The sequence below is a fragment of the Colobus angolensis genome, unplaced genomic scaffold, assembly GCF_000951035.1.
Source record: "Colobus angolensis palliatus isolate OR3802 unplaced genomic scaffold, Cang.pa_1.0 Scaffold117, whole genome shotgun sequence".
Taxonomy (NCBI): Eukaryota; Metazoa; Chordata; class Mammalia; order Primates; family Cercopithecidae; genus Colobus; species Colobus angolensis.
Genome location: NW_012112808.1, coordinates 5,381,288 through 5,406,618, shown reverse-complemented (window position 1 = coordinate 5,406,618; position 25,331 = coordinate 5,381,288). Strand labels below are relative to the sequence as shown.

Here is a 25,331-nt window from a genome sequence, read left to right as displayed (position 1 = left end):
ATTGACCTTCCCCAGGGATGCTTTGATGCCGAGCTGTTTTATGCCTAGATAATGAACATACCCACAGCACTCCTGGGTCTGAACGCTGATATCACTCTCTCTCCTCTTGCTCCAGAAAAGCCACTGAATTGTGTTACTTGGGTTAGTTTGGAGGGAAGTGGAGAGTAGAGCAACGTGATCAGTTTACATACAGTCTTTCAAGAAAGATGAAGATAAATCGAGTGTTCAGACACAGGTTACGACTCACGACGAGGCTGCAGGCTTCTGGGAGGCCGTGATTCTGGGGGATGGCAGAGCTGAGCAGCAGGCAGGGATGGGGCTGCGATTTTTGCATTGATTCTAACTTATACTTTTTTCTGTATCTTAGCAGTTCTGAAGTTGGGATGCATCTTAGTACATATCAAAGCTTCCTTACAACCACTTCCTCTAAGAAGTAGTCATGCCACATAGTTGCCCTTGACTATTACACGCATGAATATCAAAAGCACCAGCATCAAACCCCGGAGAGTGGTATCCGCCATGTGCATGGAAATCCTGGAGTCTCTCCTAATTGGTCTGGGAGTGAGAAGGGAAAATATTCCTTCAGGAGCCCTCCCCAAAGCAGGAATCAGAAGCAGGCTGCAAAACCAGCTTCAGAACCCAGAACCAACGCTTTTAGTTCATGCTTGGATGATAAAAAGCAAACTCATAGAAGGAGAGAGTAGGATGGTGTTTATCAAACGCTCAGGGATGGGGGTGGATGGAGAAAAGAGAGATGTTGATTAAAATGTACAACGTTCAGCCAGGCAGAGGGTCAAAGCTTTAGTGATCTATTGTATAGCATGATGAGTATAGTTAATCATAGCATTGTATATTTCAAAATTGCTTAAAGATTGGATTTTAAATATTCTTGTCACAAAAATTCATAAGTACATAAGGTGATAGATATGTTAATTCACTTGATTTTATCATTCTACAATGTAAACACATACCAACACATCACATTATACCCCATTAATTTATGCAATCATTATCTGTTAGTTAAAGATAAAATTAAAGAACAGAATTACTGTATTACCAAGACTCTTCATGGCACTCAGGATGGCATTGCCAGAGGAGTGAGGAGACCACAGGCAACAACAATTTGGAAGACAAAAGTGAATTAGAAAAACCAAGTCAATGTTAAGAAATTTAGACTATATTAACCAATTTTATTTTGCTTATATTTTTCTTTTTATATTCACCCAAGTACTATATTATAAAAATTTTTACCTAATTAAATGTAAAGCCCATTCAAATAAGTTAAAAATAAAATTCTAAAGAAAGCAGGATGCCGTGGCTTTCCATTGCAATGTTAGTTCTTCCTTAGTGAGACATAAAATAAAGGTGCATTTGGGATTAGCTTGAGTTAAAGGCCCCCAGTCTAATCTCCCGCTTCAATCGCAGTGCCCAGTAAAATGAACCAGTGACAGGCAGAATGCTGAGCCCCACTGAGTTTGTAGTCAAAGTCCCCACCTCGCTTTGGGGCATGTTCCTCTTCCTTCCCTCTTGAATGAAAAACCGCTTCCCTCAGATATCAAGTGCTGCTGCATTCCTGGCCCAGATCAGTTCTCAGGAAGTTTTGTTCTTTTCTTCTTTTTGGGGACAAGTGACCTAGAAGGCTCACTTTGGAGAACATGCCTTCCGGGTGGAGGGGGTGTTGTATTTTAACAGTGGGAAAGGAAGGGCCCTCCCAAGGTGGGATTTCGGGCACTGGTCGTTGGAACAGACAAGGGAGAGGGTTCTCACCCTCCACTCCTTGAAGTCTAGCCATGTGGGTGGGAGGCTGGAGCAGCCAGTGAGGGCACTCAGCACAATGTGGGCAACCGGACAAGATGGATTTGAATTTATAAAGAACCTGCCTTCCTTCCTTCATGTTCCAAGCAAATGTTCCAGGTATTTAAGCCACATGCTGGGGAGGTAAGACATAAGCCTCATGCTGGGGAGATAGGAAGATGGGACACAAATATAGAAACTACCCATCAACAGTAGAACAGATAAATAAATTATGGTATATTCATCAAATAAAATATGATACAACTAAGAAGATGAATGAGCCAAAATATGTGCAAGAAATGCATGAGTGTTACCGAGACAGTGTGGAGCCGAAGAATCCCGACACAAAATCAGAGTGCATGATTTACTAAAGGATGTTATTTTTAAGTCGAATTGTGGTTTCCCTGGGTTGGGGGACTAAGTATTGATGAGAAAGGGAAGAAGGGACATCTGGGGTGCTGGAAGGGATTTTGTTTCTGGATCTGGAAGTTGGTTTATGAAAATACGGGTGCCTGTAGTTTACGAAACTTCATCAAGATGAACACAGGATGCATGCACCTTCTGCAGTATGGGTGCTGTCAAGAAGTTTGTTAAAAGGAAGATCCTTCCCGTGGATCATATGGGGGAAAAAAGGAAGATCCTTCCGTTTGGGTTGCAGAGATGGGGAAGAAACCCAAACAGGCTGGCTACAGGATCTGAGGGAGGAGACTACATTAATTTTTTAGCTTCCACTTTTATCAGCCTGCTCGAAGCAATGCCCCAAACAAATTATATATTCTGTGTCCCTGCAACTTCATGAAATAGGGATCTGCACATAAAAACGTGTTCCCCTGAGAGCTCCAGGAAATGGGTTTCACACACATCAATCAAGACTGCAAACGGGGCTAGACGCGGTGGCTCATACCTGTAATCCCAGCACTTTGGGAGGCCAAGGCAGGCGGAGCACCTGAGGCCAGGAGCTCGAGACCAGCCTGGCCATCTCTACTCAAAATACAAAAATTACCCGGGCGTGTAATTTTTGCCTATAATCCCAACTCGGGAGGCTGAGGCAGGAGAATTGCTTGAACCTGGGACGCGGAAGCGGCAGTGAGCCAAGATGGCGCCACTGCACTCCAGCCTGAGCAACAGAGACTCCATCTCAAAAAAAAGGAAAAAAAAAGAAGCAAAAGGTCTCTACTTCCTTATTAAAGGAAGATTTAAAAGCATGCGTGCGTGAACACACACACACACACACACTCACTCAACAGCCTCTAACAGCCATAATTTGTAGCCTGAGCTGAACCACAGCACTGTTTCAGTCATTTCATCTGCCGATTTTGTGGCCTGCAAGCTCTACCCAGCCAGAATTCACCCTATGAGTCCCACTGAGCAGTAAGCAGTTATTTACTCCATCAATACTGATTGAGCACCTGCCTCCATTCAGGCCCTGTGCTAGGTGTTTAATCTGGCAGCAATCATAGGAGGCAGGGAACACGATCCCCATTTTTACAGATGAAAAAGCTGAGATTCAGGGACATCAGAGCACTTATCCAAGGTTACAACCAGTGGCAAACAGGGGAGCTGCAGTTCACCACTATGCACCATTCCTTGCTAGAAATTGTAGCCTTGATTTTATTCCTTGCTAGAAATTGTAGCCTTGATGCAAAATTAGATAATTTTTCAGTTATCTAATATTGCATAATGAGCCACCCCAAAACAGTGGCGTAAAACCAGAACAATGATTTGCTCATGGATCTGGGGGTTAACTGGGTTCCACTGGGCAGTTCTTGCTCAGGGACTCCCATGTGTTTCCAGAGACATGCAGTGTCTGCGGCCCTCTCCAGAGATTCCTCTCTGGGAATCCAGGCATCCCCAAGCATCTGTCTGGTCTCCCCACATGGGGACCTCGGGGTGTCAGAACTTCTCACAAGGGGCAGAAGTCTGCAAGAAACCAGCAGAAGCCTAGAAAGTCATGCAGTGTCACTTCTGCCACTTTGTGTTCATCGAGGTGGCCAAAATGGCCCACCCCAGCTCAGGAGGGAACCTGGATCCCACCTCTTGATAAGAGGGGTAACAAAGAATTTGCAAATGTTTAAAACCGCCACAACTGATAAGTTTGTCACAGAGGATATTGACTACGATGACTGTCTTCACATTTCCACTGTCTTCCTTCACTTCTGATGTGCACTTTAATGCCGTATTTCCTACTTCTGAGTTTGGCCATGTCACTTGCTCTGGCCTGTGGGATGTTAGCCCAATGATGCATTTCCCCTCTGCCATCACCATGGGGAAAATGTGCCTGGACCATGCCACTGGTCTGAAGGGGAGTGTCTCAGTTCATTTTCTGTTGCTTATAACAGAATATCTGAAACAGGGTAATTTATAAGAAGTGAAATTTATGTCTTACAGTTCTGGAGGCTGGGAAGTCAGGGATCACGTCTGATGAAATCCTTCTTGCCAGTGGGGACTCTCTGAAGCGTCTCGAGACTGTACAGGGCATTACGTGGTGAGAGAGCTGAGCATGCTAGCTCAGGCCTCTCTCCCTCTGCTTTTAAAGCCACCAGTTTCACTTCTACAATAACCCATCAATTCATTAATTCATCAACCCGTGAATGAGCTAATCTATTTGTGAAGAGAAGAGCTCCAATCACCTCTTAAAGGCCCCACCTCTCAATACTGCCACATTGGGGATTGAGTATCCAACACATGAAATTTGGGGGACACATTCAAACCATAGCAGGGAGGGAAAGGAGATGGGAGACTGGAGGGGCAGGGCCCAGCCAGCCTGAATTAGCAGATCCTCAGTCACACCGCAGGTCCAAGAGTATAAATCAGTTAAGTTGCAGAGTTTTGAGATAGCTTGTGACTCAGTGTTTTTGTGGCTCTAAGTAATTTGGACACTGCCACTCAAAAAAGACATTGGAATCCAACTTCAGAGAAAATATTGGGAGATATGAGAAACCTTATAACTAATCATATGTCACAGAGTTGTTCAAGATGAAGAAAATACAAACAGGAGACAATTTTAGATACCGGCCAAACTGGTCAGTGACATCTCAGAAAGTTTTTCAAGGTTCTGTGCCTATGCAACCCACCAAATGGACTTCTCCAAAGAGACTCCCACCAAAGCTATAACCAAGTCCTGCCCAGCGCTGTCTGCCTTAAACAACTCATTCATTCAGCTCATTGTGATGCTTCATTCCCAGGGCATGTTTGATGTGCATGTGTGTGCAAGTGTGTGTTGAGCTTTATGTGTTGTGTGGGTATGAAAATGGGAGAGCATCTCTAAATGATTCTTTGTAATAAAGAAAAATGGAAATTCATCGTACACTGGTTAGTCATCTTGGACTCTGATACTGGCTATTTCTTTTTTTTTTTTTTTTTTCTGAGATGGAGTCTCGCTCTGTCGCCCAGGCTGGAGTGCAGTGGCCGGATCTCAGCTCACTGTAAGCCCTGCCTCCCGGGTTTACGCCATTCTCCTGCCTCAGCCTCCCGAGTAGCTGGGACTACAGGTGCCCGCCACCTCGCCCAGCTCGTTTTTTGTATTTTTTAGTAGAGACGGGGTTCTCGATCTCCTGACCTCGTGATCCGCCCGTCTCGGCCTCCCAAAGTGCTGGGATTACAGGCTTGAGCCACCGCGCCCGGCCTGGCTATTTCTTTAAAATAAAAAGGAGAGAAATTTTATTTTCTCTTTACTAAATATTCCTTGGAAAAATTATTGCCTCTACATTCTTGGTTCATTTATTCCATCCCATTTCTTATGGGGCCTCCCCTTACCACCACCCCAATTTTATCCCCAAGAGACAATGGAAAGTAATCAATGAGAAGAGGCTGGAATCAGACGTAGAGAGCTTTTAAGCTTGAAGGAATGTGAGAGTACACCTAATCCAACCCACCTGATTCCCGAGAGGCGGGGGCTTGAACCAGGAGAGGGCAAGTAGTCTCCTGGTGACCACACAGCGAGGCTAAGAACCAGCTTGAAGTAGAGCTCAGGCCTCTTTCAAGTGCTTCCCTGGAAAACTGGTGAGGCCAACCAAAGCACAGCAACCATGGCTTTGCATCATTCAGTTTTTCTTCTCTGGATTTCAGTTCATTCATCTCTAAAACGCATGCCCTGAATTAAATGAGTTTCAAAGCCCTGTCTAGCTCTTTGATTTTTTTTTTCTTTTTTTTTTTTAAAGTAATTTAAAGAGAAGGGCAGGAACACTAAATCTCTCTCAACAAGACACCTGGAACCAAGCAGACCCATTTCCAAACCTCAGCTCCACCATGACCTTGTGCTGTTATGCAAGTCACTTAACTTCTCTTTGCCTAAGTGACCCAGGAGGCAGAGAAAGTACCTACTGTGTCTACACATAATTCAAAGGCACCTAGGGATTTTTTTCCAACATAATTTGCTATATGGCAGTTATATTTATTAGAGAGATACTTTCCTGAAGACCTTATGTAAATCCCAGCTCAGTTAAGTCCAGGCCAACCTTTCCATAGTAACAACACAAAGCATGGTGGGTTTCCCTTGTACCAGCTGAGAACAGCCCCATCTTGCACAAGTTTCAGCAAAGCTCACAGACGATTCTATCTTAATGCCTTTGAAATTATGAGATCCCCAATTCTCTTTAATCTCTTGGTATTCTATTTCATATTTGGGTTGTAAAGTGAGACTTTATTTTTATTTTACATTAAACTATTTCAGAATCACATAATTCAAATTTACATAAAAATAACCACAGTTATGTATAATAATGTTTAAAAATACACATCAAACTAGTCATTGTGGAGAAACACCCAGAACTTGATTCATCTGTCTTGCACTTGATTTATGGTTTAGCATAGTTTTACTTTTAAAATTTTTAATTACATGGGTTGGAAGTAGGGGGAAGCACCACCACCTTTCTAAGGCTAAAACCTCAGCAGGTTTTCACCCTCCCCATGGAAATGGAGCTAATTTCAGAAGTAGTAGTGACAAGAAATAAGATAATACATGTTAAGCCCTGAATGCCTTTTATTGTTGTCACTGAGCTCTTTCCTTTTCTTCGTTAACTTTTAAATACTGATCTGTTTTTAGGATTATAAATATCCAAGGGAAACAGAGACCATCTGGAGTCATCCCTACATTGTGGAGGGGTACCCCAAGAACCCTTTGGAGAGGTAAGGATGGCATTGTGGATCTGGGCACCACATTCTCTTATCCTCCAAACCACTTCCCATGGCACAACACCACAAGCCCACCCAAGAACACCATCCCCTATCCACATATGTGTGGCCTTGGGATAACTTTAGACTTGGAATAAAAGGTGGCGCCACTGGGAAATGCAAATGGTGGCTTTCCTTCTTCCCTGGGCCGTTTCTCCCTTTGAGTCTGTTTAAGGACCTATTAGGCTGTGGCTCGGACAGACACTGAGCCGAAGCCCTCAATTTCATGGATCAAGGTTTGTTCTTAGGTCCTTGTTCACTGTCCCTTCATTGATGTTATAGAGCCACCTCCATCTTGATGGTCACCATCAGGGTTTGGAGGAGTCTGGGGTTACACATTTCAAGATGGGGAGAAAACCTAAATCTTTCTGGCAACTCCAGCCTTAAGGGTGCCATTTTCCACCCAACCTTCTTTTCCAGAATAAAATAGGGCCAGCATGGAGTCCACACCATAGCAGGTGGTTCCAGGTCTCAGATCATGTAAGGATGACCACCAGAGTTCTGGCTTCAGTCTACAAAGCCTGGCCCCAGTCTCCAGCCTTCTGCCACTGACCCCCTTTCTCCATCTTCACTGGTCTTGTTCTGTTCCTGGAACTCATCATGCTCTGTGAGCCACAGGGCATTTACACATGCTGTTTCCTCTGCCTGGAACGGTCTCATCTCTGCCCTATCTCAGGGATCTCTCACTCATTCCTCTGATCTTGTTCCTCAGGAAGTCTGTCCTAAGCCCCTACAAGTCTATGAAGAGTCCCTCAGCTTTCCCTCCTGAGCCCTCACTGTGTGTGTAGCTAGGCACTACGTTGGGAGTTCCCTGAGGATGGGAGGTGTATTAATCCATTCTCACGCTGCTAGAAAGAACTACCTGGGACTCAGTAGTTTAAAAAGGAAAGAGGTTTAATTGACTCACAGTTCTGCAGGGCTGGCAAAGCCTCAGGAAACAAATGACATGCTCAATAATATGCCCTGCATCACCTTCCTTTCCCTCCCTGTCCCACTGCCCCACTCCCCAAGGGGTATTTCCTGGAATCACCTCACAAATCCACAGCTGGCAGTTGTATATTTGCCCCAGGGCCTGCCACTGGAGCGTGAGGTTCAGGAAGCCCCTTCTCAGAGAGGCCTTCGCTGGCCACCCAGGTCCCTTTAGCCACATTCTCTTCCTTTCTCAAGTGTCTTCTCTGGTTATTTGTTTGCTGTCTATTGCTTGTTTCCCCACAACCCACCCACAACCCTCATCTGGAAAGACAAGCTGCAGGAGAAGAGAAACGTCAGCTTGCTTGCCACCAGCTCCACAAACCAGGAGTGATTTCCAGAATGTTTCATAACCATATGGCAACGGAAAAAAATTCATCAGAATGGGTCACTGAAAAACCGGAATGGTGTTTGACCAGTCGGAACCAATCCTGGCCTCATATATCCCAGCTTACTATCAGCTCTGCCAAAAGTAATTAACTCCTAAAACATCATGAGTGCTCAAAAAATATTTTTTAGACAAATAGATTAATTGCTCAGTCAGTCAGTGAACAGATGAAACTAGCAATTCACGACTAAAAATCCAAGATGTTCCCTAACTTAAAACCTCCTGAATAAAAACCTTGCCCTCTTTGGTGGTGCTGTCCTGGATCTTGTGCCAAAACACACGTGAACAGATCCACCCATGGGAGCTGAGACAGTCCTACTTCCCTCTTTCTTGTTTGGAGAATGGAAAAAATCACCTGCAAAATTGTGAGGTCCCTAAGAGTTGCCCTAGGATCCAGAATCTCAGTCTGGTCTCCATGCAGCCAGGCTCACCTCACTGAGACTCCCACAGGGAGATAAGAAACCACAAAGGGAGGTAGGACATGTACAACATGTACAGTGATGCTTGTGTGCACGTATCTGCAAGAAAACACAAGAAGCTGGTAGCTGTACGTGCCTTTGGGGAAGAAAATTGGGGAAAGCGGTCAGGAGAAGTATGAAGAACTGATTTTTCTCTGTATACCCTTGTCTATTATTTTGATTTTTTTCCACATGCATTTTTTCTAATTTCAGGCTTTTGTCTATTCATTCAACAAACATTTTGAGAATCTAGTGTAGGTGCCAGGGATTGAGAGAATGAAACAAAGTGAAAACAGGCAACAGGTAAGGGTCCTGACTGATCTCTGCCCTCAAGACTCACAGGTCCTGAGAGGTCAGAGGGAGCCATGTCACCTGTCATCCAAACTGTGCCTCTTCTGAAGAAGGAGATTCCACTAACTGAGCATCAAGACTGCAGGGCAAACTGGGAATGTCTTAGACAAGCCAGGGCATTTGTGTGGCCCAAATAGAACCACACCCATACACAGGCAGAACACAGAGCTGGGAAAAGGAGGAGTATACAAATTGTGGGAGAGAAAGACAACAGCTCAATCAAGGCAGCTTCCTGGAGAATGACCTTGAGGACATGCATGGAATGTAGATGGTGGAGGTGGGGGAGTTGGTAGGATTGTGGCCTCCAAGAAAATCCTACACCTCAGTCTTCAGGACTGTGGCTAGGATGAGATGTCACACCCATGAATACATTACTTGTCTTAGTGTGGGCTCTATCACAAAGTATCATAGACAGGTGGCTTAAACAACAGACTTTTATTTCTCATCATAGGAAGCTGGCAAGTCCAAGATCAGGGTGCCGGTCTGGTGAAGGCCCTCTTCCTGGCGTACAGATGGCCACCTACTTGCTACATCCTTATATGGCAGAGAGAGTAAGAAAGCAGGGAGGGGATGGAGAGAGAGAGGAGAGAGAACAAGCGCTCTGGTCTCTTCCTCTTCTAAAAACACTGATATGGTTTGGTTCTGTGTCCTCACCAAATCTCATGTCAAACTGGAATCCCCAGTGTTGGAGGTGGGGCCAGGTGGGAGGTGATTTGGTCATGGGAGTGGCTCCTTCATGAATGGCTTAGAGCCATCCCCTTGGTGCTGTTCTTTTGACGGGGATCTCACAAGGTCTGGTTGTTTTAAAGTGTGTAAAACCTCCCCTGCCCAAGTCTTGCTACTTCTTCGGCCATGTGAAGTGCTACTCCCCCTTTACCTTCTGCCATGATTGTAAGTTTCCTGAGACCTCCTCAGAAGTGGAGCAGATGCCAGCATCATGCTTCCTAGACAGCCTGCAGAACCATGAGCCAATTAAACCTCTTTCTTTATAAATTACCCAGTCTCAGGTGCTTCATATAGCAATGTAACAACAGACTAATACAGATGCTAATCTTGTCATGGGGGAATCACTTTTGTGACTTCATCTAACCCAAATTACTTCCCAAAGGCGCCACCTCCAAATACCATCACATTGGGGTTCAAGGCTTTGACATATGAATCTGCAGTGACACATTCACTCCACAGCATTACCTTACATGGCAGAAGGAATTTTGCAGACATAATTAAGGTTACTAATTCATTCACGTTAAAATAGGGAGCTTACCATGAATTATCTGAGTGGCCCAGTATAATCACATGAGTCCTTTCATGAAGAGGCAGAAGATGAAGACAGAAGAATTCAAAGAGATTCAAAGCCTGAGAAAGGCTCCACACACCGTTGCTGGCTTTGTGGATGGAGGAGCCACGTGGCTGGCCTCAAGTTGCTGAGAGCATTCTCCTCTGATAGCAAACAGTCCTATCACCACAAGAAGGTGAATTCTGCTACAACCTGAATGAGCTTAGAGAAGATTCTCCCCTCAAGCCCCCAGAGAAGAACCCAGAGTGGCCAACACCTTGAGGTCAGCCATGGGAGCTGAGACTACAGCCCAGACTGCCTGGAATTCTGGCTTCCAGAAGCTGCGAGTTAATGAATTGGTGTTGTTTCAAGCCACTTAATGTGTGGTAACCTGTTACACAGCCATAGAACACTGACAGGTGAAGAGTAAGACCATGTATGGTGGGAAGTCACGGTCATGAGCCCAAATACCCACAGGGGCCCTGCAAGACTGGACAAGCCCAAGGAAACTGCAGCAACCAACTCTCAGCCTCGGAGCCAGGGAGGCCAAGTGGGGAGGAGTGGGGCCTGGGTCTGTCTGGAAAGCCCACTCGCTCCACACCCGCAGCTGTTGCCTGGCAGGAATACAGGTTTAGTGTATCCAGATCGCCCAATTTTTAAAGAGAATACAGAAATCCAACTTTTTATATACATTGTCCTAATTCAAACTTTACTAACACTGTGTTGGTCCACCTTGTATAGACCAAACAAAACACAGATGTATGTTTTGAGACACATGTGACCTTCCAGGGCACCAGTTGAGTAGAGGAGAAAAAGCAGGAAAGTCCGTAGAGGCAGTGGGGAGCCAGCCTGAGTGCCTGCCCCTTACTCTCAGCCAGTGGAGAAGGGACTCACATGCATGGGAAGCCCACTTCCAGCCAGGGGCTCTGTCGGGCCGCCCAAGTGAGGACTCCCCAGCAATCCACTGTCAAGAGGGCTCCTAGTCCCATTTACAGATGAAGAAGCTTGGGTAAGAGGTGGTTCAGTACCCACCTGTGGTCAGACAGGCGTAAAATGGTGATGCTGGGCTCAAAATTCCACTTCTGATTCCAGAATCTGAGTCCTTCCAGCAGCTTCACATGGCATCCAGCATCGAGCGTTTTCTTGAGATTGAAAGGGGTTTGCGGTCACGCTTCTGAGACCTGGGCTTCCCACTCCTCACTTGTTGACCACCTTTCTCTCCCTACTCCAGGCTCCATCCCTCCAGCCCCTGCCCCATGGCTGCCCTTCCCCACAGCCCTTCCTCACCCCCTCCATCCCAGCCTCCCCGATTCCATTCTCACTGCTTGCTTGTAGCTCAGGCTCTCACTTTCCAAGTTCCAAATTCTTGAGAAAGGAATTGAGTTAGTTCAGGTCACTTTTTTTGTCCCAAGTCAGAATAGGTCATAGGTCAGATGCCAGCCCAGGTATGAGCCTGCATAACCCCTCTGCCCGCTCTCCTGTCTCTAAGCAACCTCCATCTCAGGACCAAACAGCAGAGGCTACGATTAACACATGGTTAATCTCCCAAGTAGTAGGGGCTTAGGTGAGCCATTTCTCTTAAAAAGGAATGTGGCACGGCCGGGCACGACGGCTCAAGCCTGTAATCCCAGCACTTTGGGAAGCTGAGGCGGGAGGATCACCTGAGGTCAGGAGTTCAAGACCAGCTTGGCCGGCATGGTGAAACCATGCATCTCTACTAAAAATACAAAAAATTAGCTGAGTTTGGTGGCAGGTGCCTGTAATCCCAGTTACTAGGGAGGCTGAAGCAGGAGAATTGCTTGAACCTGGGAGGCGGAGGTTGCAGTGAGCAGAGGTCATGACATTGCACTCCAGCCTGGGGCACAAGAGGGAGACTTTGTCACAAAAAAACAAAAAAAAACAAAAGAAGAAGAGAAAAGAAATGTGGCCCAATGGCACCCCAAACACCTGCCGGCCCCATGTCTGACCCTCAAACATGATTGAATGGGAGTGGCCTGGGCCAGTGGAGCTGAGTGCTCACAACAGAGCTCAGAATCCACTGGAAGCCTCTGAGACATTCACAGGCTGGGGGCACTGACAGGAACAAGATGCAGATCACCCCTTTAATGACGCACGTGAGAGAAGAAGCCAGGATGTGCACTAAGTCCATGCCCATCCCCTTAGCAATGTCTAACCCTGGAGTAAAGCACTCTCAGGAAAAATGGTCTCTTCCTTTCTCACAGAGAGGATGATATTTGGTAATCAACAAGTTCTCACTCTGCCTTTGTCTAATATGAAATGAAGGCCTCTGCAGAAATATCCAAATCAGTCAGGAGCTGAACACTAGACCAAGAAGAGGTGAGAGGGCTCATCTTGCTGAGAGAAGGGGATCTTCTGATCAGAAGGATCAGAAGGATCCTCTTGAGTTGAGGATCCTTCCTCTTCAGGAACACAGCCACACAAAAGCCTTATTTCTAAGGGAGGGTGGCAGGTTCTTAAAAACAACGTGATTAGCTTATATGACACATAATAAACTGCATGTGTTTATATTCAGTGCACAAGGTGATGCTTTGACCTGGGAAAACATCACCACAATTAAGATAATGAATATTACTACCCCCAAGTTTCCTCATGACATTTGTCATAATCCTTCCCTATTTCCCCATGCTCCTGTCTCTTGGCAACCACTAATCTTTTTTTTTTTTTTCTGTCACTACAGTTTACATTGTCTAGTATTTAATATAAATCGAATCGTATGGTATGTGCTCAGTCTTCTCTGGCTTCTTTCACTCAGCATAATTATTTTGTCATTTATCAACATTGTTGTTTGTGTGTATGCCAATCATTTCTTCCTTTTCATGGTTAAGCAATATTCCATGGTATGATGCCGCACAATTTGTCCACCCATTCACCTGTTGATGAACATGTGGCTTGTTTCCAGTTTAGGACTACTCCCAACACAGCTGCCATGAACAGTCACATGCATGCGAGTGTTTATTTTATGCTTGTACATATGCTTTCTTATCTCTTGACAAGATACCCAAGAACAGAATGGCGGGACCATTTGGTAGGCATGTATTTGAGCATGGCAGTTGTGATGAAACATTCCTCTAGGTTTCAGAGTGTCCGCACTGTGTATATTTAGCCCACAAGTTAAAAGTACGTACAAACCACATGTGAGCCAAGAACACACACACACTCGCCCACAAGGAGTTACATCAGCTGCATCGGACTTCATTCTGTTCTCCCAGACAACATGTGAAGGGAGCTTCCGGAAGGGAAATCTCCCAGGCTGCCTTCTGATTTTGTAAAATGTTCAACACACAAGCTCCTGACAGCATAGATACTTCAGAAACGGCTCACAGAGGGCTGTGGAATCTGGCTCTGGGAGATCCTTTAACTAATGGCACCATCTCATTGGCCTAGAATAGAATAGTTAGAGTCAATACTGAGAGCTTTGGCATGAAGTGAAGCAGAGCTGGAATTCTCTAAGGGTGGTGCCATCAGCGTCACCTGGGAACTTGTTAGAAATGTGCATTCTCTCCAGCCCAGATCTCCTGAGTAGAAGCTCTGAGATGGAGCCCATCAATCCAGACTTTAACCAACCTTCCAGGTGATTCTGATGCATGCTCCAGTTAAGAACCACTGACCTAGAACACCTCCCAAGCCCTTCAAGTCTCCTGGAATTGAAACCATCAGAAGTTATAATACACCAAGAGTGCCATCCCCTCTATTGCCTGGGTTCCACCCACAGACCTGTGGTGCCCAATTTGCTTAGCTCCCCACAATCTCATAGTAAAGTTTCCTCATGGAATCAAGTTACCATGCGGAATGCACACCTGCGCAATGATGGTTATCACTTCTTTCCCCAAAACATCAAACTTTTTTTTAAAAAAGGGAAAAATGTCTCAAGAACACCATCATTGGAGCATTTAATTCCAATGATCATAATCACCCATTTCTCTACATGTGGCTCTCACCCTGGCATAAATGGAGCATAAAGGCATAAATGAAGCTAAAAAAAAATGAAAGAAAGAAAAAGACAAAGATTCTAATTGATGCACTGCAACACTTTTTACTGCTTCAGAACCCTCCCTGAAAATTTACCCATCCGCAGGAAAATCAATTAAACTTGAATAGGAAGAATTTGAGTAAACATATTGGATACTTTTTACTTTAATCTTCAGATTAAGCATGATTTCCACTCGACATTATCATCGAAGAGAAGTTCTTCCTTGGTATTTTTGCATGCTTAAAATTTAGCCCAGTCTTTGAAAACCCTTTCCAGCTTCTGGCTAAGCAGAACCTTGCCACTCACTTTGAATTTGCCAGCAAGGAAAGCCTTCTGTGGGTTCATTTTGCCCAGAACCAGCTCCATAAAGACGGGCTCCGGGATTGTAAAGACAGTGTCTGCTGGGAGCCTGGCAGGTCCCGAATACATGTCCCCAGAACCATTCTTCAGATCAATGGTCCACTGCAGAATGATCTTCCCATCTTTGGTGATGTCCAGCTGAAAGATGGCATTGACTTTCTTGACCAATTGAGCTCCCACTTCCCTGATGTGAAGCCTGATGTCCTCAAACACCGAGAAGCTCTCAAGTTCTGACAGCTCTAGAGGTTGTGGCATGGCAGGTTCTGGAACTGAACCCAGAACCTCGAATTGGCCAGCCAGAGGTCCATCCTCTGCTTTGATCTTGGGTTGATGGCCACTTCTCTTCCACATCTTCCTGTGCTGGTCCCCGGACCTTGCCATCTGGTCCATGAGCAGCTGTGACCACATTAATACCCACAGGTCAGATTGTGACGTCAAAGGTAAGGCCAAGTGGGGACTGAAGCTGGTATGTGTGCTGGCATCTTATTGGCCAAACAAATGCTAACGTGTGACATCACATAAGGGCTCAGACAGGCCATTGTGAGGCAGATCCACACACACACACCCCTCCCAAACCAATCAGGGATGTTGGTCCTGCAAGCCCTGCAATGGGGATAAGGGAAACTGGCCCCAGAAGCTTCTTTATTGACATGAACTCTGTCTTTCCAATGCAGACATCTCCTCGGTGAAACCCTAAGTGAGATAGAAGTTATTCTTGTTCCTCTAAAAGTGGGTAATACTTAAGTCCCATTAAGTGGGTAATACTTAAGGTAATACTACAGTTCCTGACACTGAATTTGGCTTTATCTGGCTGCTGGTAGAAAGGGAAATGCTTTTAGGCCAGAGTAATCAATTGGAGAAGGAATCAGCCCAGGGGCCTGCATCAGAAACTTTCCAGAAGCACAATGAGACACACACACAGAGAGTAAATGTCCCTAAGATCAGAAGATGCTGCCAGTCTCCTCTGATAATTGCACATAATAGTATAGCCCTTACGCTGGGCCAAGGTGCAGAGTTCTAAGTACTGCACATGTATTAACACATTTAACTCTCATTACAACCCCCTATGATAGGTAACTTTTTTTTTTTTTTTTTTTTTGAGACAAGGTCTCGCTCAGTCACCCAGGCTGGATTACAGTGGTGCGATCTCTGCTCACTGCAGCCTCCGCCTCCTGGGCTCATTTGATCCTCCCACCTCAGTCTCCCAAGTAGCTGGGAATACAGGCATGCGCCACCACACCTGGCTAATTTTTGTACTTTTTGTAGAAATGGGGTTTCACCATGTTGCCCAGGTTGGTCTCAAACTCCTGGGCTAAAGTGATCCACCTGCCTCGGCCTCCCAGATAGGTATTCTTTTTATCCCCATTTTACAAATAAGGAAACTGAGGAGAGAAATGAAGTAACTTGCCCAATGTCATACAGTTAGCAAGTAGTGTAGCCAGATTTGAAGAAAGGCAGAATGACTCCAAAGTCTACCTGTTTATTTCTTTACCTTTTATTCTGAAATAATTTCAGCCTTATAAAAAGTTTGCAAAAATAGTACCTGTTTAACCTGCTCCCAGCTTTCCCAAAAACTAGTATCTTCTATAACCACAATACAGTGATCTAATCTGAGAAATTCACATTGGTTCACGACTACTAACTAATCTACAGACCACATGAGGCCATATCCATCTGGTTTCAGGTCTCCCTGGTGCCTTGCAGTCTGGGACAGCTCTTCGGTCTTTGTCTGTCGTTACCTTGACATTTCAATAGTGGCCAGTTATTCTCCAAAATGTCCCTTCTTTGAAGACTGCCTGATGCTTTCTCCTGGTTAGGTGGAGGTTATGCCTTTGGGACAAGAATACCACAGAGGTGACCTGTGCTCTTCCCACTGTGCCATAGCAGAGGTTCATGATGTTACGTCCCTTTTCTGCCGATGTTGTCCTTGATCACTTGGTTAAAGTGGCTCCTTCAGGCTTCTGTATTGCGGAGTTGCTGTTTTTCCCTCTGTGATTAGCATCTTTGGGGGAGGTGCCTCGAGACCTTGCAAATGGCCTGTTTTGCATCATCCTCTGGCCCACTTCTGTTGCATCCATCCATGGCCCACCCCTGCAGCAATCAGTGTGATGTAGGCCTAGCAGTCATTTTCTATGCTTCTTACTCCCTTGAGGTTTAATAACTGGAATTCTGCTCTAAGGAAAAGCACCCTCTTCTCTCCCGTTTCTTTATTTGTTCAATCATTTATTTATCTTAGCATGAATTTGTGGGTATTTGTTTATTCTGCGGGTCATCATCTATTATTATCATTGTTTATTTTCTTGCTAAATTGTCTCAGATTTGGCCATAGGGAGCTTCATCAAGTTGGAGCCTGTATCCTTTCCTACACCAAACTGCTCTTATGTGTAAGCAAAGCTCCATTATATGGAGTTCCTGGAAACTTTGTCCTTTCTGGGAATGATGCAGAAGAATGAAAAAGGCTTCAACGTACATTTGCAAAGATGGATGAGCTGGTGTTATCAATGTCGAGCAGTTAAACAAAGCCCTGGGTCTTCCAAAACCATGTTCTTGCCATGAGGTCACCAGGTATGGACAACATCAGCACAGCGATTTTAAAATGAGGAGGGCAGGAGTTCCCCAGCAAGTTCACTATAAGCAGCCAACAGAGAACTGAGCCCCACCACTGCCCATATCTCGTTTTCCTCAAGGACAGCATAGTCCCCCCTAAATTACGCAGGCAGGTCCCCAATGGGGCTTTCATTCTCCAGCCACAGCATGTCAGAGGGGAACACAGTTCCACAGCTCATACATAAGAAATCCAAAACTTGCCAGGACTCGAGGGAGCACTTCCCCAATGACATTGTTTAGAATTGTCCTCCAATAGAAATAATAAAAGTAGACACAAAGTCTAGTCAGTTTTATTATTTAAATTCTCAACAGGTACCGCTGCCTTGTTATCTGCACCGTGGCAGGCTGCTTCTCCTACCTTGACTGCCACACCATCGGCATCTTGAAAACACCCCGCCTCTAAGTGGACACAATCTTTCTCTGCCCTGTTGAGATTCTTTCCCCTTCGGTTGCCATTCAGACCCAAGAATCTGGTCCTGGCAGATTTGTAGCTCTTCGTTTCTGAATTCTTCAAATGCTTTAAAGGAATATGAGAGGCGTAGAGATCTGCTCCCTAAAAAATACAAATAAATTAAAATTTAAAAATAAAAAATTGCAAAATCATTTTATTCAATACGCTGCTTTTAGCTTCAAGTAACAACCACTACCATAAAAATTAATAATGGTTCAATTCAGTGATCCCAGAGTGGGGTCCCCAGGCCAATGGCATCAACTCCACCTAGGGATTCTTTAGAAATGCACATTCTCAGGCCCCACACCAGATCTGCTGAATCAAAAACTCTGGGGATGGGACCCTGCTGTATTCATCAGGATTCTCCAAAGAAAAAAGGACCAACATGACATGGAGAGAGAGAGAGATAAAAGGAGTTATTATAGGAACTCGGTCACATGATTTTGGAGGTCAAGAAGTCCCACATGCAAAGGAGGGACTTCTTCAGGGGGTATAATTCATTCCAGGTCCGAAGGCCTGGACTGGAGGACAATGGGGGTTGGTGTAAGTCCTAAAGACCAGGAGCCCAGATGTCCAAAGGCAGGAGAAAATCCACATCTCAGGCCTAGTAGAGAGGGTGAGTTCCACCTTCTCTGACTTTTTATCCTATTAAGACCCTCGGTAGATGGGATGATGCCTCCCGCACTGGGGAGGGCCATCTGCCTTACTCAGTTCACCAATTCAAATGTGGTTCCCTCCTTCTAGAAATGCTTCCACAGACACTCTCTGAAATAATGTTTTACCCCTGGTCTGGGGATCCCATGGCCCAGTCAAGTTGACACATAAAGTGAAACATCATGCCAGCAATTGGGGTTATAACAAGCCCTCCAAGATCTGAAAATTGGGTTTTTCAGTGGCTTGGAGAGGTCAGCCAAGATCTCTGTGCTGTGTCCACTGTTGCATTCTACCATCCTCAATGTGTTGCCTTTGGTCCCCAGCTTGTCACTTCACATCTGCTGGGCTGCCATGGCTCCTTCCATCACATCCTCACAAGACAGCATCCCAAGCCAAACGGACAAAAAAAGCCTTTCCTTGGACCTATCGCTTACCAGAAAGAAAAGGTACCAAGGCCTCCACTGGTCTCATTGGCAAGGACTGAATCACATGACCATCAAGATTCACACCCCTGGGCAGGGCTCCCCATCCCTTGGACAGAATTGGAGTTGGGGTAACAGGAAAGAAAAGGGTGTTACACAGTGACAAACGCCCACCACAGGTACCCACAGCCACTTCCCTTGCTCCTCGGAAGGCCACAAGGAGAAACCCCATCATTTTAGAGAGCTTTGGTGTCATTACATTTCAATAATCAAAGGTCATTTCCCCTTTTGCCAGCCTCCTCACTGGCAACAAAATGTGCCTGGGGGCTTCCTTTCTGAAAGTTTACAGATCCATCTCCCACCTGCCAACCCAACACCTGGGCAGTTGTATTCGCTCACAGGTGTCGGGCTGGCAGATGGGTCTAACAGAATGGGGAATGGGATTAAGAAGTGTCACCCAGCCCCATCCCCTGAATGGGAACAAATCTATGTTACCAAGTTTACCCTTGCCCTGGGGCCTCAGACAAGGTGCCTGCACCTGGTTGTCAGATGCAGTGAGAGGAGAAGGAAAGGACTTTCACCTTTTACTTTATGTATTCTGCTTTTGTGTGTAATGAGCATGCACTTACTCTGTGGTTTTTTAATTGAATACAATTTTTCCAACATGCTATTCTTAAAAGTTTTAGGCACATTTTGCAAAGTTGAAAGATTTCTACAGGGAACACTCAAATATTCATCAATATCTTATCGTTGCATTATATTGCACTTGTTTGAATCTCTCCATCTTATTTTTATCTTATTTTTGTTTCGAAGTAAATTAAAGGTATCAGTAGTCCCCAAACACTTGAGCATGCAAAGCATTTACTACAGTTCAATATTTGTTTAGTTTTTAATATAAAATTTACACACAAAGCAATGCACAAATCTTAAGTGTACATTTGCTGAGAGTGGACCAATGCACACACCTGAATATAACACATTTTAGTACTAAGTGTCTGAACGCCATGTGGCCCACAGCCCCCAGTTGCCTTGAGCATGGAGCCATCTGCAGTGTGTGGAGAAGCATGAACAAGCAGGAGGTGGGGTTTCTTCTTCACTCATCAGGTGGAAGGCTGCTTCCTGGCAGCATGGGGCTGTCACCATGAGTCCCTGGAGGAAGGCCTGAAAGTGTCTCTATCAAAGACCCAAAGACCAGAGGCATAAACCAGGATCTCCACAAGGAGAAGACATCATACCTTCTGCGCCTCGACAAAGATGGGAAATCAACTTTTACGAACACCTCTGAAGGCTAAAATCTTTGTTCTGTGGGCCATCTGGTTTCCAGTAGGACCATCAGCCACTTCCCTGGCCCCTGCTGAGTCCAGCCACATTTTTAACAATGCTGGGGCCTGGCCTGGGTCCCAGAAATACTCACAGGATTGATGGTTCAATTGCGGTTTGGTAAGTACCAATCCTGCCCAACATAATGAGCTGGAGCCTGCATGGGATACAGAGGAGGGCAGATACATGATCCCTGCTCCCAGAAACTCAGAGCATGGGCAAGAGAAGATGCATACAAGTTTAAAAATCCAACTATGAGAAGAGATGATAATAACTGCTTAGGGAAGAAGACAGTGAGGTAGCATGTCAGGATCCCCATTCTGCACACTCAACAGCCAGAAGCCTTCTGTCTGAAACTTACATCATTTCCTGGAATCTTTTTTGTCTACCCCCAGACAGAGAACCTGAGATATGAATTCAAAGTAGTTTATTTGTGAGATGAAGTTGGGGGAATGCAGAAGTGAGATGGAGAAGGGAAACCAGCCAATAGAGGGTGTGTACTCAAGAAGTTACCCTGGGCCACTGGATTTTAATCTTTCAGGAAAACTCTAGGAAACTCATGTAAGACAAGTTAACCCCACTCCCATGAGGGACAGAGGGGCTGGGACTTATCCACCCACTCCATCAGCCACTGCTCCCAGGACATTAATTCCAGCATGCAGAGATGGGTACAAGGCAGGCGTCAATGGCCAGAGAAAGCCCTGGGGCAAGTGCAGCCAGCTGGGAGCCAGGCTGTAGGCACCACTGTGTTGGGGGCAGGGTATGGGTGGTGCATCAGTAATGCCTGCCATACCCAAGGATCACCAAAATCTGCTTTGGGATGGCATTTCTCTGGCCCCATTACATCAGAAAATAAATGGACTCAAATAGCATATAGCAGGAAGACACAAAAGACTACACACCATTTGCTTCCATTTATATGAAGTTCTAGAAGAAGCAAACTAATCTATAATGAGAGAAGGCAGAAGGCAGATTCATGGTTGCCTGGGACGGAGGGTTGGGGGATTTTCAGGGACTTTCTAGAATAATGGGAATGTCCTGTAGCTTGACCACAGTGACAGCAGCAACAGGAAACCTGTTCAGAGGCCGTGGCGAACAATTTTTTTATATTTGATATGGCTTCAGGGAATGGCATGTTATTACTGTGGGTGAGGCTTATATCGAAGTAGAATTTCACCTCTTACTCTGTTGATGCAAAGACGGTGATAGGTCAAATTACAGGTCTTAATCCATCACACCTGTAGTAGAATTATTCATCCATAACCTTTCCATGGCTTCACGGTGAGTGGAGCAAAATTCCCCACCCTTGTGAAGGTGGCTGTGTCCATGGGGTTTGCTTTGGCCAGCGGGATGTTATCGGACGTGATGTGAGCAGAGGCTTGAAATGTCCTTGTGCAGTGGGGCTTTCATGCTGTGCTTCTGCCATGGCCATGACAAGATCATGCCATAGGGAGCTGCTGGTCCAGGGAGGATGAGACACATGTGGAGCTGACCTAAATCAACCAAGCAGGAAATTACCATGTAGACCCATGAGAATAAATTCTGCTCATTTTAATCCTCTGGGTTTTTAAGTGGTTTGTTACTCAGCATTACTGTGGCCCTAACTGACTGTGGTAAGGTCCAAACAAAGTAATAGCTGGGCTTGCAAACCAGTTCTTATGGGCAAAGTCTTCGGTACTTTCACAAATCTTACTGAAGTTACAGCCTGCAGTCTTTCCACAGAGCAGACAAACAGACACATTCAGTGCTAGGGCTGGCTGAGATGATGACATAACGTTCCCTACCTGAGTCAGGCTCCACACACTCAGTTGCTTTTGTCTACACACTTGCTACTTAAAACGTTTGTGGACCAGCATCAGTGGCATCCCTGAGAGCGCGTTAGAAATATGGAATCTCAGACCCCACCAAGACCTGTTTAATTGGTGTCCACATTTTAACAGGATGCCCAATGACTCCTCTGCTCATTAAAATGTGGGCTATACTGAACTACAACACGAAGATAGAGAGATTAGATAGAGATAGATGATAGATATAGATAGTTACAGGTGATATAGATATAGATAAATATGATCACCCACATACCTGTTGCATTCTCACTGGTTTGAAAATAAAAACTATCTCATAATTTGTCTTTAGGTTAAAGTTTACAACACACACACATGGGAAAAACGTGATTCAAACTAAGAAGAAACATTTAAACATTTTCAAGTAAAAATGTTTTCTTTTCTTCACTTGCTTTTTTATTAATAGACTTTATTCTTTAGAGCAGTTTTAGATTTATAGAACATTTGAGAAGTACAGAAAGCTCTGAAACACTTCATCTCCCTGCTCCCCTGCTTAGTTTCCCCCATTTTTAATATCTTACCTCAGTGTGGTACATTTGTTACAACTGATGAGCCCATATTGATACATTATTTTTAATTAAGGTCCACAGTTCACATTAAGGTTCACACTTAGTGAGGTGCATTACATGGGCTTTGCCAAATGCATAATGTCATGTATCCACCACTCCAGTATCATACAGAGCAGCTTCACTGCCCTACAAATCCTCCGAGCTCTGTCTATTCGTCCTTCCCTCCTCCCTAACCTCTGGCAATCACTTATCTTTTCACCGTCTAAAGATTTGCCCTTTTCAGGATGTCATATAGTGGAATCATACAGGATGTGGCGTTTTCAGATTGACTTCTTTCACTTAGCGGTATGCATTTAAGGTTTCTCCATGTCTTCTCATATCTTGATAGCTCATTTCTTTTCATTGCCAAATAATATCATATGGCTACAACACAGTTCATCTATTCACCTACCGAAGAACATCTTGGTAACTTCCAGCTTTTGTCAGCTATTTAAAAAGCTGCTATAAACACCTGTGTGCAAAATTTTGTGTGGACAGAAGCTTATGCTGTTTTATAGGTTTTTTTTAATATTGAAGTATGTAACAACTGAGCCAATTATCGATATTATTATTATTGTTGTTAACATTTACTGAGCAATAACAATCCTCTAAGCACTGTAGTAAAGTCCTTTAAACCTCATAATATTCTGGGGTAGTTACTAACGTTGTTCTCACCTTAGAAATGAGGAAATTGAGAGGCTGGGTAGCTTGTCCATAGCTAATTACTTTGAACCCAAGAGTTTATGGGTTTTGACATTTCAAAACCAGAACTTTTGTTTCACCTGATCTTTCCGGAATAATGTTTGTTGTTGAATTGTTATTACGTATTAAGACATAAAATATATCTTTAAAGAAAGAGGTTTCCACCCCCTTCGTGAGTGTCTCTCTTACAGGTAGGTATTTCTATAATTAGAGGAATCCAATGCAACTGGCCAAGAAGCACATGGAAAGGTGCTCAATCTCATTAGTCATTAGGGAAATCTGAATTAAAACTATAATAAAATTCCTCTTCACACCCACTAAAATGGCTAAAATTGGAAAAACTGGCAATGTCAGATGTTGGTGAGGAGATGGAGCAACTGGAACTCTGTGCTCTTTTAGTAAGAGTGCAAAATGATGCTGCTTCTGAAGCTGACAGCTTGGCATTGTTACATAATTAAATATGGACTTACCATACAATCTGTTGTTTCCACTCTTAGTTATTTATGCAAGAGAAATATATATGTCTACAGAAAGATATATAATGAGTGTTCTCAGCAGCATTACTCATTAAAGCAAAACACTGGAGATGAGCCAAATTTTTTTTTTTTTTTTTTTGAGACAGGCTCTCACTCTGTCACTCAGGCTGGAGTGCAGTGGCACAATCTGGGGCTCATTGCAACCTCCGCCTCGCCTCCCAGGTTCAAGCAATTCTCCTGCCTCAGACTCCCCAGTTGCTGGGATTACAGATGCGTGCCACCACACCCAGCTAGTTTTTTGTATTTTTAGTAAAGACAGGGTTTTACCATGTTGGCCAGGCTGGTCTCGAACTCCTGACCTCAGGTGATCCACCCACCTCGACCTCCCAAAGTGCTGGGATTACAGGTGTGAGCTGCCACACCCAGCCCCAAATCTTTGGTTCTTCGTCTTCCGTTCTTCAACAGGAAATTGTATCAACAAATCGTAGTGTAATCATGGAATAGAATACTACATGGCAATAAACAGGAATGAGCAATTGATTCACTGAACGACAGGGGTGAATCTCAGGTATATATGCTGAGTGAGAAAAGCCAGATTCTCCAACACACTATATAATTCCATTTAAGACAGTCTAAAAATGGCAAATTACAGAAACAAAAATAAGTGAAGTGATCAGTGGTTTACAGGCATTGGGGGTAGACAGTGATTTTATTTGCAAAGGGGCACAGAGTTTCGTTGGAGTTTTTTTAAGCAGAGGTGGTGATGGGACTTTACTCTGTCCTGATTGTGGCAGTGGTTACACAACTGTTTTACATTTGTCAAAACTCAGAATTGCACTTGGAAAGATGTAATTAAATATGTAAAGTATACCTCAATAAACCTGACTTGAAAAGCAAAAAGATGTGTGGGCAGATTTGCATTGCTACTGGTCTGAGCTGAGACGGAAGGACCACTTGAACCCAGGAGTTCAAGACCAGCTTGGACAACATAACGAGGCCCTGTCTATACAGAAAAAAATTGTTTTAATTAGTTGGGTATGGTGTCTCACTCCTGTAGTTCCCACTACTGGAGAGGCTGAAGTGGGAGGATTGCTTGAGCCTGGGCGGTCAAGGTTACACGGAGCAGAGGTCACAGCCAAATCTAGAATACTGGATTTTTATTTTTTTAATTAGTTTCTATATTAGTACCAATTGCTATTATTGCATTATGATGCATAAATGTTAGCTTTTTAGTTCCTTCTTACATCAGTTAACTCTTGCTACATTATGAAGCGAAACAAACCACCACAAAATTTCAGCAGCATGTAACATTCACTGTTTATTTCTCACAGGTCTGTCAGAAATACAGACCTGGGCTGAGACTGACTAGGCGGCTCTTCTAGGACACACGTGTCACTCATCTATTCTCTGGGACAGCCAGGTGTGTTCTTCCCATGATGATGACAGCAGCATAAGAGCAGCAGCGGAAACACACATGACCTCTTAAGGCCCAGCACTGGCTCACAGCCATTTTGCCCATGCACCAATGGCAAAAGCAAAGCTCAGAGC

The 25,331-nt window shown here is 44.6% G+C and overlaps 2 protein-coding genes across 3 annotated transcripts; one reads left to right on the top strand and one right to left on the bottom strand.

Moving 5' to 3' along the window:
• Positions 1-1,755: 1,755 nt before the first annotated feature.
• Positions 1,756-19,183, top strand: LOC105526889 (chromosome unknown open reading frame, human C20orf78). 2 transcript variants are annotated; one of them, XM_011963008.1, is made up of 3 exons: positions 1,756-1,938; positions 6,839-6,921; positions 18,795-19,183. In XM_011963008.1, the coding sequence occupies exons 1-3, from the start codon at positions 1,906-1,908 to the stop codon at positions 19,054-19,056; spliced, it is 378 nt and encodes a 125-aa protein (XP_011818398.1). In that variant the 5' UTR covers positions 1,756-1,905; the 3' UTR covers positions 19,057-19,183. The 2 variants fall into 2 exon arrangements, with proteins under 2 accessions (XP_011818398.1, XP_011818406.1); XM_011963016.1 differs by having other exon boundaries at positions 1,796-1,914; positions 18,795-19,178.
• Positions 14,534-15,193, bottom strand: SCP2D1 (SCP2 sterol-binding domain containing 1). The gene has a single exon (XM_011962995.1). It carries the CDS (start codon positions 15,165-15,167, stop codon positions 14,640-14,642), a length of 528 nt encoding a protein of 175 aa, XP_011818385.1. The 5' UTR covers positions 15,168-15,193; the 3' UTR covers positions 14,534-14,639.
• Positions 19,184-25,331: the final 6,148 nt, after the last annotated feature.